General features: G+C 44.9%; 1 protein-coding gene across 1 annotated transcript in view; it reads right to left on the bottom strand.

The window, feature by feature from the left end:
• The window catches only part of LOC113406810 (PAN2-PAN3 deadenylation complex subunit PAN3-like), a 113,405-nt gene extending 111,075 nt beyond the window's left edge, over positions 1-2,330 (bottom strand). The window contains exon 1 of the mRNA XM_026653556.2: positions 1,835-2,330. Within this exon, the coding sequence (XP_026509341.1) occupies positions 1,835-2,246 (412 nt within the window). The 5' untranslated portion in view covers positions 2,247-2,330. The remainder of the gene's footprint in view (positions 1-1,834) is intronic.
• Between the last annotated feature and the right edge of the window lie 14,028 nt (positions 2,331-16,358).

Below are 16,358 nucleotides of genomic sequence, written 5' to 3'. Positions count from 1 at the left end.
TGACAAATGGCTGAACCATTTTTGCTGAAACTTTCCCCCCAAAAAAATTCAAACTGAGGTGGTAACTGGCTTCAAAGAGTTCAGTTCCACAAGTTAAAGTTTGGCAAAATTATAAGAAACTGAAAACAGGGTCTTATATGGGAAAATGTTGGGCAATCTTAACCATAGATAGTGCTACCCTCTCCTCCTGTAAGAGTACATATGACAGTACTACATTCCTATGTTTGTCAATCTCATATTAACTACCTAGATAACACTGCTCAATGGAACAGGCTCACCATAGTAAATATGAGCAACCTTGAAATTTGGCAAGTAGTTATAATTTATTGTTAGATACAAAAGCAACAAAGTTCATTAGTAGAGAGGTCTAATACCATGAACAAACTTGCCATCTGTCAGCTATATCTACAGCGTTCATCACTATCTGAATTTCAGAAAAGTACCATGAAAACATTTGATAGTTAGAAGTCATTTCATGCAAATAAACATTAAGCTTATGCCACAAACCCATAATGCAACCAAATGTAGTGTACTAATTTAAAAGGGCATGACAATCTTTTTTAAAAAGCCTCCACAGCTAAGAAGATTTTGCTATGCTGAGTGCTGCTGCAACTACAGACCAAGTCACTTACAAAGCTAGTTTTCTGTAAGTCTCAAGCGCACAGCTAATAAAGCTCAAGTATAGCGAGTGCATCACTGATAAATGACAGTAACTCCGCTTAATATGGAACTCAGGCACTTGCAATTCTCACTTTTTTGAGGGGAAGGAGGAACAGACTTATTTTGAAATACTAAAAAAAAAAAAAGTAATGCCATCAGAGGATGAAGAGCTATACTAGGAGTGTATCAGTTGGGAAATTTAAGATACCGATCAAAAGAATCTCATCTAAAAACTGTCCCAACTTGACTACCCTACAAAGCTACTAGTGAAATAGCTTCTTCATGCTAGTCTCCAAATATGAAAAACTGGGAACTGAGGCACCATCAGAGGAGATTAGGAGTTTTGTGCACCTACACTGGTTTGGGGGGTGGGGGGAGGGGACAATATAAAGAGGAAAAAGATATGAAAAGCAGCAGGTCATTTCAAAGCATCTGTGAGCAAATTAAACCAGTTTCCCTTTACACAGTGCCAAGCTACTCGCACTGAATCTCCCCAACCACCAACCTCAGCCATCACCTTTACTGTTTAGTATTTGCTTCTGGTACTAACCACAACATGCTAGGTGCTTTACCAAGGGGCATTCACGCATCTCTGCCACCCACCAAACCCACTGCATACCTAACCAGCATCCACGGGGGAGACCCTGGTTAGGGATAGAGAGGGGTGGGTGATGGGGGATACCAGGGAGGATATCCCCTGTGGATGGTGGTTAGGTATACTTTGGGGTAATGGGGGTTACCAGGGAAGGTGTCCCCTGTGGATGTTGGTTAGGTATGCTGGGGGATACTAGAAAGGGTCTCCCCCATGGATGCCACCCCCCTGCTTCCCTAGCCAACATCCACAGGGGACACCTTCCCTGGTAATCCCCATCACCCGCCTGTACCCCTAACCACCACCCACGGGGGATACCCTCCCTGGTATCCCCCATCACCCCCCTGCATCCCTAACCAGCATCGAGGGGGACACCCTCCCTGGTAGCCCCATCTCCTGCCTCTCTAACCAACACCCGCGGGATACACACGCTATCCTCCTCCTCCCGCTCTAGCCGTGGGGGGCACCTCTCCCAGCATCCCCAGCCCCCTGCCCGGCCCTGTCCCTGCCAGTTCCCACCAGCCGGGACTCGGCCCTGCTGCCGGGACCGGGCCGTTGTCTCCTTCCCTCGCCCGCACTCACTCGCCAGCCGCGGTCCATCCAGCCCCCCGCCGCCTCCTCCTCCGCCGGCGCCGTGGCTGCCCCCCAGCTCGGCCTTCTTAGGCCCCACCGCCGCCGCCGCTCCGGGGGCTGCCCCGTGCGGGTAGCCGGGCCCGGCGGCGGGGACGCTGGGGCCGGGCAGGCCGAGCGGGAGCCCCCCGAGGGCGGGCGGGGGCCCGGGGCAAGCGGGGGCGGCGCCGGGCTCCTCATGCAGGAACTGGCACTCCTCCCCGTAGAAACAGGTCTTGTCCTTGGCGTAGTAGCGGCAGAACTTCAGCTTCAGCCCCGCGCCGGGGGCCGGGACCGGGACCCCCACCGCCCCGACCCCCGCCGGGGCCCCCGCCACCGGGGACGGGCCCGCCGGGGACGGGCAGGGGAGGCCGCCGCTGTTCATGGCAACGCCGCCAGCCTCAGCACCATGGGGAGGGGCCGCGGGAGCCGCCGCCGTCACCCGGAGCTCCGACTCCGGAAGGGGGAGCCGGGGGCGCGTCTGTGCTTCTCTTAAAGGGGCCGCGCGGCTCAGCCCGCCGGGGATGAGGGGCGGAGGCGGCTCGTCAATGGGCCAGGGCCGGGGCTTGTTTATTCCATTTTCCTCTTCCTGAGCGGACGCCCCGCTGCGCATGCGCGGGAGAAGGGTGTTCTGGGTAATCCAGGACGAGCGAGGCGCTGGGGGACCCGGGCAGAGGGTCCCGCGCAAGCCTAGCGCGGGGGGAAGGGGGCGCGCGCGCGCGCCTCTCGCCAGTGACATCTCCCCGCGCGAGGCAGCCGCAGCTCCGGGACACGGGGGACGGAGCCTCCCCCGGGCATCCCCGGCCGTCTCGTGCCTGCTGGAAACACCTCCCCAGAGGCCGCAGCCTGAGCTGCTGCCCTCGCCCCGCGCATTCGGCTGCCTCCGAGGGAAACCATGTGAAAGCATCAAGGCCCTCGCAAGTGACGTGTAGCTCAGAGGCTGGCTGTTGTGCAGCCAGGGCTGTGTTCACGCCTCCTCCATGGGTGGCTGCAAAGCCCCCCGCGCTCAGTAAAGAATAAGTAGCCATTGATCAGCACCAGGGTGCTCGTGTAAGGCAAACAAACAAACAAACCAGGGAGGCGCTTGCAATGTCAGGGAGGGGTGCCGCAGCCCTCACGCCTGTGGGTGAGTTCTCCGGCCTGTGTTGTTATCTGGGAGGTCAGACTAGATTATCATGCTCCACCACCTTTCAGCATAGTTTACTTGTAGCTAGGTAAGTAATGGTTTAAAACACAGCTTCCTTCTGATGGTTTGTTAACATAACATGTGAAATCCTGGCCTTGTTCAAGTAAATGGGAAACCCTCAGCTGACGCCACTGGAATTTTACCATTGACTTCAGTGGAGCCAGGATTTCACTCATCACCTTCAAACGTGGCACTGATTCAAAATGCATTTAGGAAAAAAAAACTTTCTGTGATATCTCTACTGTATTCTGTAGCTAAACCCGCTTTCAAAATATGCACCCTCAAGGAAAGTGTACCGTGTTACCAGTTTTCTTCACTTGCATTCCACCAGACAGACAGGAGAGAGGCTGTCTTGGCCACACTTCCGGCTTTAAAATTATGAATTTGTGAGTACTCTCCTTGACCTCAAATGAGGCAGGTGAGGTGAGGGCTATAGGATTGGACCCCTCAAATGCCACAGATGGTAAAAGTATTAAATTTAGAATTATTACCAAGTGACAGAAAATGAGACATATTATGGTGGTAGCAAGGTAATTCAACAAGAAAATCCAGGGTTTTCCATTTTCCATGTTACGCAGGTATGGCTAAATATTTGGTATTTTTATACAATATATGGCCTGAAGAAAAATATATTCTGATGATAACTTTAAACGTATATATAAATTACATTATTTGTGTGCAGTGCAGCCATGTCTGTCCCAGGATATTAGAGAGACAAGGAGGGTGAAGTAATATCTTTTATTGGACCAACTTCTGTTGGTGAGAGAGACAAGCTTTTGAGCCACACACAGCTCTGCATCTTGCCTCTCTCACCAACATGTTGGTCCAATAAAAGATACTACCTCACCCACTTTGTCTTTCATTGTTATTTATAAACATCTTGTACTATTGTCTGTTCTAACTCAGTAGGCTACCACATATTGCGTCATGATATCAATTTTTAATCAGAACTCCCCATTTTAACCAATGGCCCTTTGTTAGTCTTATAGACACTGTCCTCAAATTCTAATATATTATTTTTAAAGGAACTAATACAATGTGTATATAACAATGAGAATATCTCATGTTCTTTCACTAATGTATCCCTCCTCCCATTCTTCCCCATTTCCTTACAGCCAAACCTTGCTGTGTTTTCTCTTATTTAAACTAAGATCTTCTGCCAGGGACCTGTCATTTCTTAATTGCCTGAAAACACCATGTACAACTATGACATTGTGTAAATACTAATATTGTGAGGCTGTTTCTGCAATGTCTGTTCTCCTTTGTAGATTAAAGGTGGGGGTTTGGACACACCCTCATTTTGAGTTTCATGACAGGATTCGGAAAAGATTTCCAAAAGCATAACTGTAAATTTCATGTTGAAAAACAAACAAATTCCTTCTTCACAGATGTTTGAAAACTGACTTAAAATTAATACAAAATAAGGGATTCTCCCTTTGGATGAGAGACTCGGCAAACCTGCCATTTTAAAGGCGTGTTTAAAGACTCTAGGGATGGAGAATTTTGTTATGTGGATTTTCAATGAGTCATTTGCAATCTCAAGAATTTTTAAAAGTCTTTCTCAATCAGACTGTCTCCACAGTTTGTGACACAATCCTTGCAATTATATATATAGCAGAAGAATCCCCATATTTTTAAGCACCATGGATATTATTTTGGTAAGAAAAACATTTACTGTGGAATTAAAATCCCTTTTTGTCTTGCTTAGACTCATTATTATAAAAAATAGAAAATCAGGGACTGCAATCAAGATGCTTTGACAGTTTGTACGAAAAGAGATTTTCAAGAATGAGTGGGTTTTTAAATGTCACATTGAAACAAATCAAAGTACTCCCTCATCACATAAAGACTTTAAAAACTTTTTAAAAAGCTGTCTTAAAATGAAACCTCAGACCACAGTTCTAGCAATTAGCATTATTGGTATGACTTTTTCAGGTGGTTGCAAACCAAGGGAGAGCAAATGAATTGCTTGGTTGAAAAGGTTGGTCTGAAAGATGGGCAAGATCCAGGCCCATCCTATCCAACGAGTCATGGTTCTATTATTTGCTTATTATATGGTGATCAAGTCATAGTCACTGCAAATGTCCCTTTGTGGAATGCAACCACAGACACACCTGCTCTGTGAGATTTGCAGCTCACTGGTGTCCACTGGAGTCCCCATTCAATGAATGATATCTGGGTTCAGCCCTTGCCTGGGTCAGCTCCTGCTGCAACCAGTCCCTGGTCTGAGAACACCAGGTAGTGCCAGAGTACTGCCCACTCGCTGGTGAGGTAATCTACATACTGTACATCCATGGGGATGTTAGACCATGTCCAAATGGAAGGATAAAGTTGTCTGTTGGGGATCAGTACAAGTTGGCTAACCCAGTTATATTGGAGTGGGATGTCATTCATTTTAACCAGCTTCTAGGGAGTTTTCAGAGATTCCCCTCTCAGAAGCTGTGGGATTTCCAGTCCTATTAGGGGAAACCAGCCTACCATTGTGAGTCAGATCGGGACAGATGAGGCTCCCCGCAACTGAGGGAGATTCTCCTGTTGTTCAGGAGTATCTAGAAGACCGTCATGATAAGCATTACGCCATGCGGTACTTTCAGCAAGACATCAAATTTCTAACAGGGCTGTAACTTTATGATTGAACCACAGAGAATGAGTAATGCAGATAACATCCTGAGTCAGGCATATGATCTAGTGGGTTTTGGCAGATTTCACTCACACTGGAGTCACTAGAGAAAATAGCTTTCTCCAGGCTCTAAGGGTTTTTGCACCATGGCTTTTTGAGTACATGGAGCTCCTGTGACAAGGTTTGAGCTTGCAGCTGGATGTGCAAACATCTTTTACCTCAAATGACTATCCACTACATGACAGTAGGTACGTGGCTCTACCTTGTTAGCAGGTATTGGAACCTGACCAGGAGTTGCAGTTTAATTGCTACTGATTCTCTGGGGCAGTTGTGATTAATTAGATTCCATCATGAATATAATAAGAGAAGTGGGATTAGCTAGAATTTATGACAGACAGGACCTAATGGAAAGAATCCTAGGAGGGGAAGAACCCAAGGAGAAAGCTTAGACAGACCTACCAAGCTTAAGGAGAAGGCGCACGTTGTGGATTGTGTTGTGTTATTTTGGATTTACAATTTTGTTAATAAAGCCAGGCTCTAGGAGGAGTGACGTTTTGACTCTACAGCGACAATGTAGCTTTTATTCAGTGCTGGGAAAGGACTCCAACCTCTTAAAATGTTCTAGCAAATATTTTTGATTGGGTATTTCACATTGCTACGTTCTGCTACCAATGTCACCTGTAAATGGCTTTGACATTTAGGGATCAATCTCTTATAGGCTCATGTGGTGACTTCGCTGCCCAACATCTGACTGAAGCAGTGGAAGAGTGTTATTTTGTGACAGGTCTGATTAGAGAGTCTGATAATATTTGCATACAGGCCATTTGGTATCTTTTTTTAATTAAGTACAAAATTACTACATCAGTATCCACCTAGCTGAATACATCCTACATCTGTGATTCAAAATCCTGACTACTGTATTCAATGAGAAGGGAAAGTCAATAACAGAAAACACAGCAATGGCTGAAGTGTTAAAGACCTTTTTTGTATCAGTTTGCACCAAAACAGTTAGCAGTGACTGGACGACTAACATAGTGTAAATGGGGTAAGATCTTCAGTGTAAATGGGGTAAGATCTGAGGCTAAAATAGGGAAAGAACAAGTTAAGAATTAGGTGTCAGTAGGGCCTGACAAAAATACACTGGGACCTGGCTGAAGAGATCTCTGAGCCATTAGCAATTATCTTTGAGAATTTGTATAAGACGGTAGAGATAGTGGAGGACAGGAGAGGTCCCAGAGGACTGGAAAAGGGCAAATTAGTTCCTGCTTATCCAAAGGGAAATCAGGACAACCCAGGAATCAGTCAGTTTAACATTGGTACCTGGAAAGACAATGGAACAAATAATCAATTTGTAAGCACATAGAATATAATAAGGTGATAAATAACTGCCAACATGGATTTGTCAAGAACAAATCATATCAAACCAACCTAATATGTTCTTTGACAGGGTAACAAGACTTCTGGATGTGGGGAAGCAGTAGATGTGAGGTATCTTGACTTTAGTAAGGTTTTTGATCCTGTCTCACTGGACCTTCTCATAAGCAAATTGGAGAAACAGCCTAGACCAGCGTTTCTCAAATGCAGCCACGGTGGCCGCATGTGGCCACCAGGGACTTTTCTTACGGCCACAACCTCCTGGGTGGTGATTGGGAGGTGGTGAGAAGCAGTGGGCCGCCAGCAGGAGTTGGTCCCTGCCCCCTTCTGGAGCCACAAACACTGTAGGAGCAGGCAACCAGTGTGAGTTCCCCACCTTCCTAGGGGCGGTGTGGCTTGGGCTTTGGGCTTCATCCCTGGGGTGGTGGGCAGCAGGCTCTGGCCATGCAACGGTGGGCTTCATCCCCCAGCGCAGGGCTTTGGGCTCTGGCCCTGGGCTCATTCCCCCCACGTCATCTCTGGTCCCTGCTGCCTCCTCCATCCCTCAGTCGTGCAGCAGGACCCCAGGATCCAGCCCCGGACTCACCTCCCACATCACTCCGACCCCCACTACCTCTTTCAGCCCCCCATCACCCTTTGCCCTCCTTACCCACCTCCCATCCAGGGTTTAATTTGTCTCCCACCTTGCCAGGAATGAGTAAGTCTGCTGTGAAAAGTGATATTAACAAATATACAAATATCGCTTTTCACAGTAGCAGACTTACTAGCTAGCAAATTTTTTTTTAAATCAACCAAAAAAAGCAAAACACGCAAAGCACCTTATTTGTGTTTCTATTCTGTTTACATCCAGTAAAGATTAGAGACAACTGTACATTCTTTTTATTATTGAGTCTGCAAAACAACCCTACATAAATAAATTACTATGATTTGGATACGGATATGTGCATATTTATTGGTTTTTCCTAAAGTTAATTAAGTATTTAAGGAAAAATTGTCAGAGCGGCCACCAAAAAATGTATTGTGAGAACCCCTGGCATAGATGAACCTTCTATATGATGAGTGCACAACTGACTGGAAAACAGAGAGTAGTTATCAATGGTTCACAGTCAAGTTGGAAGGACATATCAAGTGGGGTCCCACAGGGATCTGTCCTAGGTCCAGTTCTATGAATATCTTCATAAATGATTTGGATAATGGCTTAGAGCAGTGGTTTTCAACCTGTGGTCCATGGACCCCTGGGGTTCTGCAGACTATGTCTAAGGGTCTGCAAAAGGTTGTCATTACCCACAGAAGAGAGGTTTTCAACTGTTGGATTCCTGAGGGTCCGCAGATTGTCTAAGATTTCCAAAGGGGTCCACACCTCCATTCAAAGTTTTTCGGGGTCGGCAAATGAAAAAAAGTTTAAAACCACTGGCTTAGAGCGTACACTTATAAAGTTTGCAGATAATACCAAGCTGGGAAGGGTTGCAATTGCTTTGGAAGTCAGGATTAGAATTCAAATTGATCTTGAAAACTGAAGAAATAGTCTAAAATAAATAGGAAGAAATTCAATAAGGACAAATGCAAAGTACTCCACTTAGGAAGGAATAATCAATTGCACACATACAAAATAGGAAATGACTGCCTAGGAAGGAGTACTGCAGAAAAGGGTCTGGGGGTTACAGTGGGTCACAAACTAAATATGAGTCGACAATGTAATACAGTTGCAGAAAGAACGAACATCATTCTGGGATGTATTAGCATAAGTGTTGTAAGCAAGACATGAGAAGTAATTCTTCCACTCTACTCAGCACTAATAAGGCCTCAATTGGAGTACTCTTGCCAGTTCTGGGAACCACATTTCAGGCAAGATGTGGACAAATTGGAGAAAGTCCAGAGGAGAGCAACAAATATGATTAAAGTTCTAGAAAACATGACCTATGAGGAGAGACTGAAAAAACTGGATTTGTTTAGTCTAGAGAAGAATGGGGGGGGGGGGAATGATGATAGTCTTCAAATACATGAAAGGTTGTTATAAAAAGGAGTGTGGTAAATTGTTCTCCTTATCCAATGAGGATGGGACAAGAAGCAATGGAACAAATTACAGTCTTAGGGAGATTGTGGAAAACTCTGTCCTTGAAGGTCTGGGATGGTCTAGATAATACTTAGTCCTGCCTCAGTGTAGGAGACTGGACTAGATGACCTCTTGAGGTCCCTTCCAGTCCTATGATTCTATGATATGAATCTCTTTCCTCTGCACATTCCACAGAAACAGATGGTAGAGTGATTGAGACAGTGTGCGAAAGCCATCCTTTTAGGAAGGTGGGAGGAGGCAATTGGGGAGGATGTGTTTGGGGCATAGGTGGATGGGGTTTGGTAGTAGGATCAATGGGGAAGGTGTGTATTGAGTTGTGAAAGGTACCAAGAGCAACTGTAGGACTGGAAGGGACCTCAATAGGTCATCTAGTCCAGTCCCCTACACTGAGGCAGGACTAATGTGTTGAGGTAGAGGAGGTGAACGCCATAAAAGTTAGCTGTCATAATTAAGACTATGTTTTAGTCATGGATATTTTTAGTAAAAGTCACGGACAGATCACGGGCAGTAAACAAAAATTCACGGCCCATGACCTGTCCATGACTTTTACTAAAAATACCAGTGAATAAAACTTGGGGGCGAGGGCTGCCTGGGGACCTCGCAGGTGCTGGGGGAGGATGACCTGGCTGCTTGAGCGGGGGCAGGCGCTGGTGTGCGGCCCAGGACCCCCACTCATGCTGGGGGGTGGGGTTGGCAGGGCCGGCAGGCTCCCTATCTGGCTCCGCGCCTACCCCCCAGCAGCAGCAGAGTTTGGTTGTAGGAGGGGGTTGGGGCATGGGATGGGGTGAGGCAGGCTCTGGACAGCGCTTACCTGGGGGGGCTCCCTGGAAGCGGCAGCATCCCCCTCGCTTAGCTGCTAGGCGGAAGCGTGGCCAGGCAGCTCTGCTGCACGCTGCCTCCACCTGCAGGTACCACCCCTGCAGCTCCCATTGGCCACAGTTCCCAGCCAATGGGAGCTGCGAAGCCAGTGCTCTGGGTAGAGGTAGCATGCAGAGCTGCCTGGCCACGCCTCTGCCTAGCATCTGAGTGAGGGGAATGTCACCGCTTACGGGGAGCTCCCAAGGTGAGCGCCACCCAGAGCCCGCCTCACCCATCCCATGCCCCATCCCACACCCAAACTCTGCTGTTGGGGGTGGGGGTGTGGTGGCCCGAGACTGCCCCAGCAGCGGCCGGTGCACCTGGTGCAGGGGCTGCCTGAGCTGCCCCTGAGCCAGGCGCACTGGCCACTGCAGAAATCAGAGGTCACGGAAAGTCATGGAATCTGTGACCTCCGTGACAAACTCGTGGCCTTAGTCATAATCCGTAGTGGTGTTCCTCAGTTTGCAATACCTTCTCTAAGTTACCAGGAATCCTATGTTTTCTTTCCCGCTTTAGGGATCTTTTTCTTTCACACTCATCAGACTATCTCCCTCACTCCTCTTCAAAGCTCTTCAGCTTCCCATTTCCCATCACATCATGTTTAAACTTGTTTTCATTTCAACATCAGAACCCAACATAACTGCCCCAGTCTACATCTCCAAGCTAGTCTTTTTAACACATTGCTGGCTCTGCTTTGACAGTGACATCAACCTCAATGCTCTGTTCACCCACTTCTGCAATTGTCTCTGTGACGTTTTCTATGCAATCCTCAATGTGTAAAATGCCTTCCCAGTTCCGGTCCATCAAGCTACTACACTCTTTTCATTTAAATCCCTCCTAAAGGGTCATTTTCCATGATGCCCATAAGAAATTATTCAACCAATATTAATAACAAAAAATCCTAGTCATTGCTTCTGCTGGGTTTCATTGCGCATACTAACTACACTGAGTCTGTCTTGCTTAGACTGCAAGCTCTTTGGGCCAGGGATTGTCTGTATTTTGTGTCTTGTACAGTGCCAAACATATTGTTACTGCTTCATAAATAATAAATAAAATAAGAATAAAATGAAGAATAATGAGAAGTTCTGGAACTACACCACCCCCTCTCACTCCAACAATGAGTTATGATATGGGCGCTCTACCAGAGGCAAGCCGCTTTAATTAGCCAAGCTCCACCTTTCCAGCCATTGCCAATGGACAGGGCAAATTTCAGGAGTAATTGAGCTACAATATCAGATGCATATGTGAAGAAAGATATGGAGGTGTGATTTAGAGACTAGAGCAAAGGACCAGGATAGGCTAACAGTGAGGGCCCTCCACTTTTAGATAGAATGACTCACTAACTCACTGTGAGAGTGGGCAAGTCAGGTGACCTTTTTTTGTACTCTAGAAGACAAGCAAGCTGTAAAGCAAGCCATACTAGGTCCTCACAGCTGCTGTATCTAAGTTTGAGCTTTCCTGTGGAAATTAATAGCTTCCTACACCCACCCACACAAACTGCTGCTTTACTCCTGTTCCAGCTCCACTTTCATTGGTAACAAATTTTAATAAAAATATTAGAAACACAAGAACAGAAACTTCTCATTAAGAGTTTTAAACTGAGCAAGTCAGCTGATAGATTCTGACGAACAAAGTCAACCATCTGGAAGGGGCTGCTCTCACTCAGTTTTAAAGTTTTCTCCCTCTTGTGATGACAAATGTTGCTGAGTATTTCCATGAGACATTTAGAATCTCACTCGGATTTTTGCTTTGAATCTTCCTCTTTCGGATTGTTATCACAGCTTGAATGATGCACCTCCCTAAAGACACCAACAAATTACGCGGACTTTCAGCCATAGACTGAGCAGCAGAAACTGCATTTGTTTCAAAAATTGGATTGTAATTAAATGGCTAAAAGTCAGCTCTGTCCAACCTGCCCTGGTATATTTTTATCAACACTTATGAGCTAAGGATTGAGGGAACACAAAAGAGAGAAATACGGTGGCACTAACAGATATCTAGTCTGGTTCACATAATACAGGTCCTTCTGCAATGATCCTTGCAACAGAAGGAAGAGGCTCCCTGTCCCTCAGAGAGGCCCCTTATCCCCTCTCACAGCCATTTCCTTCGGGTGCAGGTCTCAGTTATATACATTCTTGGGCCTTCAGCTTTTGAAGAAGTGGTTTCACGGTGTAAATGTTTGTGGTCACTGACGCGCACCCTTAAGAGAGCCACCTGCTGCGCTCAGTTTCACTCAGTTGGATCTGGGGACTGCAGGCTCCAGTCAAGCAGGAGAGTCTCCGGCACCAGCAACCATGAGACCAGACCAACCCAGCACCTGCGCCAGCAGCAGCCCTCTTCAGCTGTTTGGTAAGGGCACACCTAGCACAAAGCCTCCTCCAGTCCTCCCTTACTATTATCTGATTCCTTTCTCCTTTTTTTCTCTCACTTCTGCATCCCCACTCTCTCCCTCCGTCTATCCTCTCCTGATTCTCTTCTCTTTTCCCTCCCATGGCTCTTTCACTCAGTCTTTCCTGCCCACCTCCTTTGACCTCCCTCTCATTCTCTTTCCCTCCTTTCTTCTCTTCCTTGCATGCTGTTCTCTCTCCCTCTCCTCTCCACCTTCACAATCTCCCCCTTCCCCGTCCCCTTTTGGCTTTTACTCTCAGTGCACCCAAATTCATCTCATGTACAAGGAAAGAGTTCAGACTTAATGACAAAGTGGTTGTTTTCCAGTGTAAAGAATGCGAATACTGACTTATTCGGATTGTTTTAAGCAATATGGGGCAATTTCTTAGCTAAACCTTATATGGAATACCATGGCAGAGTAAGACTTAATATTGCATTTGTGGGTTATTTGGTGGTGTTTTAGAGTAAATTATGTTGTTTTGTATTTTTGGGTGTAAATGGAAGAACACATCATATTAAAATGTAGCAACATCTACCTGATTCATTGTTATTGCAAAGCTTTTAGTTTGTAAAGACTTGGTTTCCCATTTTAAAAAAAATATTCCAAATGTTTTAATGTTAGGAGAAATGGAGACCACATTTATTATATGTGAGATGCTTCCAAGCTACTTTCCTTTGTCTCTGAAATAAACTTTCCTTGCTTGAGGTGAGCTTGATCTAGTTGTTACAAAGGATTGTGAATGAAGAGAGAGGGTTTTTTTTCTGGCTCTGCCACAGCCCTGCTGTATGACTGGGAAAGTCATTTAATGATTTTGTTTCCCCAATTGTAAAAAGTGGGCAATAAAACTTACCTGCCTTCCAGAGCTGTTATTAGGTATGGTTCATTAATGTTTGTAAACCTATTTGAGATCTGCCAAGGGAAGGCACAGTAGAAATTAAAACGATTATTTTATGATCTCCTTCTGCAAATGACTCTCATGAAATGAGTACTAAACAAAACCTGTCAGGCTTAGATTTTGGTGCATTTTCTTTTAGAAAAGCAAAGGATGTAAACAAAGTACAGTAATCTTTGTGGGAATCAGAGTTAATGTAGCATCCAATCCTGGGCTTTGTTAGTCTTACACAGTGCATTAAAAACTAACCATAGTGTTAATATTAATTATTATCTGTATTACTGTAACACCTACAGACCCACACTGGGATCAGGGCCCCATTGAGTTAGGTGCTGTACAAACAGATAGTGAGAGACATTCCGTGCCCTGAAGATAAGATGGACAAAGGGTGAGAGAATGGGAGTATTATTATCTGCATTGTGTACCATGGTTAATTGTGTAGATATATAATTTGTCGGTTCAGAAGTACAGCATATAAAAATGTGGTGCTTTTAAAAAAAATCATTTTTAGAGTAGGATTTATAACTTTAGTGAGTGATAATGATATTCTTAAAATTGAAGTAGCCTTTCCCAAGAATTTCTAAAGGTTCTTCATTATTACTCAGAAGTCTGAACTGAAAATGAATAATGTAGCAGGTCCAGGTCTGACAGACTTTATCCAGCTGATGTAAAAATGTCATCATAAAACTGTATTTACCCAGCAAAGAAAAGTTATGTTAAAATAACATTCAGAGACTCTCTAAAACTAAGATGATCAGGAAACTATAAAGTTAAGACTCCCACTCTATCTTTACCTCATATATCTGCAATTGCAGAAATAAATTTGTTAGTCTCTAAGGTGCCACAAGTACTCCTGTTCTTTTTGTCCTACATGTGTTATTTGCTGCAATAGCCAGGCAGCAAGAATTTGGAAAGGAATCCTGGGAGCATTATGAACCAGAATTTGTTTGTTTTATGACAATTAAAAGCTCCTCCCCTTACTGCTTCTCTGGCCATCGTAACCAGACTAGACACATGTGGTTAAAGGTAATATTATCTGGGGTGAAATTAGCTGTATTTGCACAAATCCAGGCAAGTGAAGTGCAGAGAGATGGGGGAATAGGGCTGTTGTGCAACTGCCCTCCCCACTTCACCCTGCAGTTTATGGGATGGAATCATTGCCCCTCTATGTCACTTGTAGATATGCATAATCACTGAACCTGAAACTGTCCAATGCCACCTTTCATGGCAGCCTATATGGGGCTGGCACTAAAATCTCTCTGCAACCACTATGGGTGCAGAGACCCCATGTGTCTTTAGTAGTGGACCTCTCCATGCAGCCTCAATTGTGAGGAGCATGTGGTGCAGAGGGATTTGTGTTGGTTTGACTCACCAGAGTGAATTTCACCCTTAAGAAACAGTCCTGTTTCATTTATATTTCCTACATTAACTTTTCATGACAGCTTTTCATGGGGCTGCCCATAGTTTCAGGACAAATTAGAGGAATCAAGTTATGAGTTACTGATTTAGGTCCCAATCTTGCAATGACGTTAATGGACATTTTGCATGAGTAAGAACTGCAATTTCAGTCCCTAAAAAGCTCCAGACTAGACAGCAATTTCTCTGATTGTGCAAAAGCTGAAAGACAATAACACTGACCTACATATCACGGAGCCTATAGAAAACAAAACTGAAGGGTGTAACATTCCTGTACGGGAGTACCAGAGAAGTCTGAGACTAGAGATTTCATTTCTATTTTTTAAACAGATATCAGAATTATTTGGGACCTAGTTTTCTCCAGAATTTGTCAGTCTCACTGCAATGCAAAGATTACCTTCTTATAAACCAATGGATAAAACATGCCAGAGCATGTTCAGACACAGACCCATGCCACTGCCAGAAATTGTAAATCAGTGAACATCCAAGAGGCAGAATCATGTTTTATCCTGACTACACTCTCTCCTGAAGCATGTTAAACCTTTATGCAAGCCAAACAAATTCTTTGTACGAGATGAGTACATGCTCTGCTTACGTGGTGAAACACAGTGGGATCTTCTGGACCACAATGTATCTTTGCTTTGTCATACATTATCAAATCTTTTATGGATCAAAAATTTAAGAAATGTTATTTCTGAGATGAAGATTCCTGAAGGTAAAAAGGATTATTTGGATTTTTGCAACTGAATAAAACCGAGCTTGGTCTATCCATGCTGTATTTCTTTTGAAGATGGACCCTAGCATTTTCATTTGGGGGAACCAAAGTTTGCCCAGCTTTCAAGCAGATAAACATTTGGAAGATAGTCAGGGGATGCACTAATTCAGCATATACCTAGCTACCATAGACAGGCTCCTGTCCCTGGCCACTGGCATCCATTCTGGATCTGTGCTCATCAACAGTGGAGACCTCAATGGGAGAGACTGCAGGTTCCTTGCACTGCTGCATTGAGTGGACTTACTGCTACCAAAGGGAGATGGTATATCCAGGGCTGAATCAAGGCACAGGATTAATAAACTATCCTAGTTTACTCTTATTTGGGGTATGTAGAGATCTGTATGTATATCGAGAATATAACTTTCAAAAGAGCTGAATATAAAATAGCAAAAGCAGTATCATTTAGACCCATTCACTCAGTTACTGTTGTCTTTGCTGCCATTTTGCTCTGCCAAGTTGAAGCAACCAGTAACTAAGAAAACTCTCTCAAACGCCTCATGGAAATGTTCACTGAAAAATCCAGGGACATGAGAGTAACGCTAACGTCAGAGATAATGAAATGGGAGAGCCAGGTTGTGAAAAAGAATTTCCAGAACAACAACAACAAAAAATGGAAGAGCTGTAGAGGGTAACAAAGAAGACTAACAACCAATTGCAGGCTCACAAGACAGCAATGGAAGAGATCGAGGACTTTTCAGTTGCAGTGATCAAAACTGTTATAATAATTAAGAGGAAAGTGGGACTCAGCAAAACGAGGCCACAGCCAAGAACATCTAGAACTTGTATATCTGAGTGAGCAAGGAAGACACAGCTTTTGATTCACTTTGTGTTTAATACTGTTCGTCAGTTCCTTGACATATCCTCCCACAAAGATGCTACAGGAATCAAAATAGAAGCACAATGCAAAATACTG

Source organism: Terrapene carolina, unplaced genomic scaffold (assembly GCF_002925995.2).
Source record: "Terrapene carolina triunguis isolate 2854851 unplaced genomic scaffold, T_m_triunguis-2.0 Scaffold141, whole genome shotgun sequence".
Taxonomy (NCBI): domain Eukaryota; kingdom Metazoa; phylum Chordata; order Testudines; family Emydidae; genus Terrapene; species Terrapene triunguis.
Note: the sequence above shows the minus strand (reverse complement) of the source record. Positions and strands in the feature narration are given on the sequence as shown.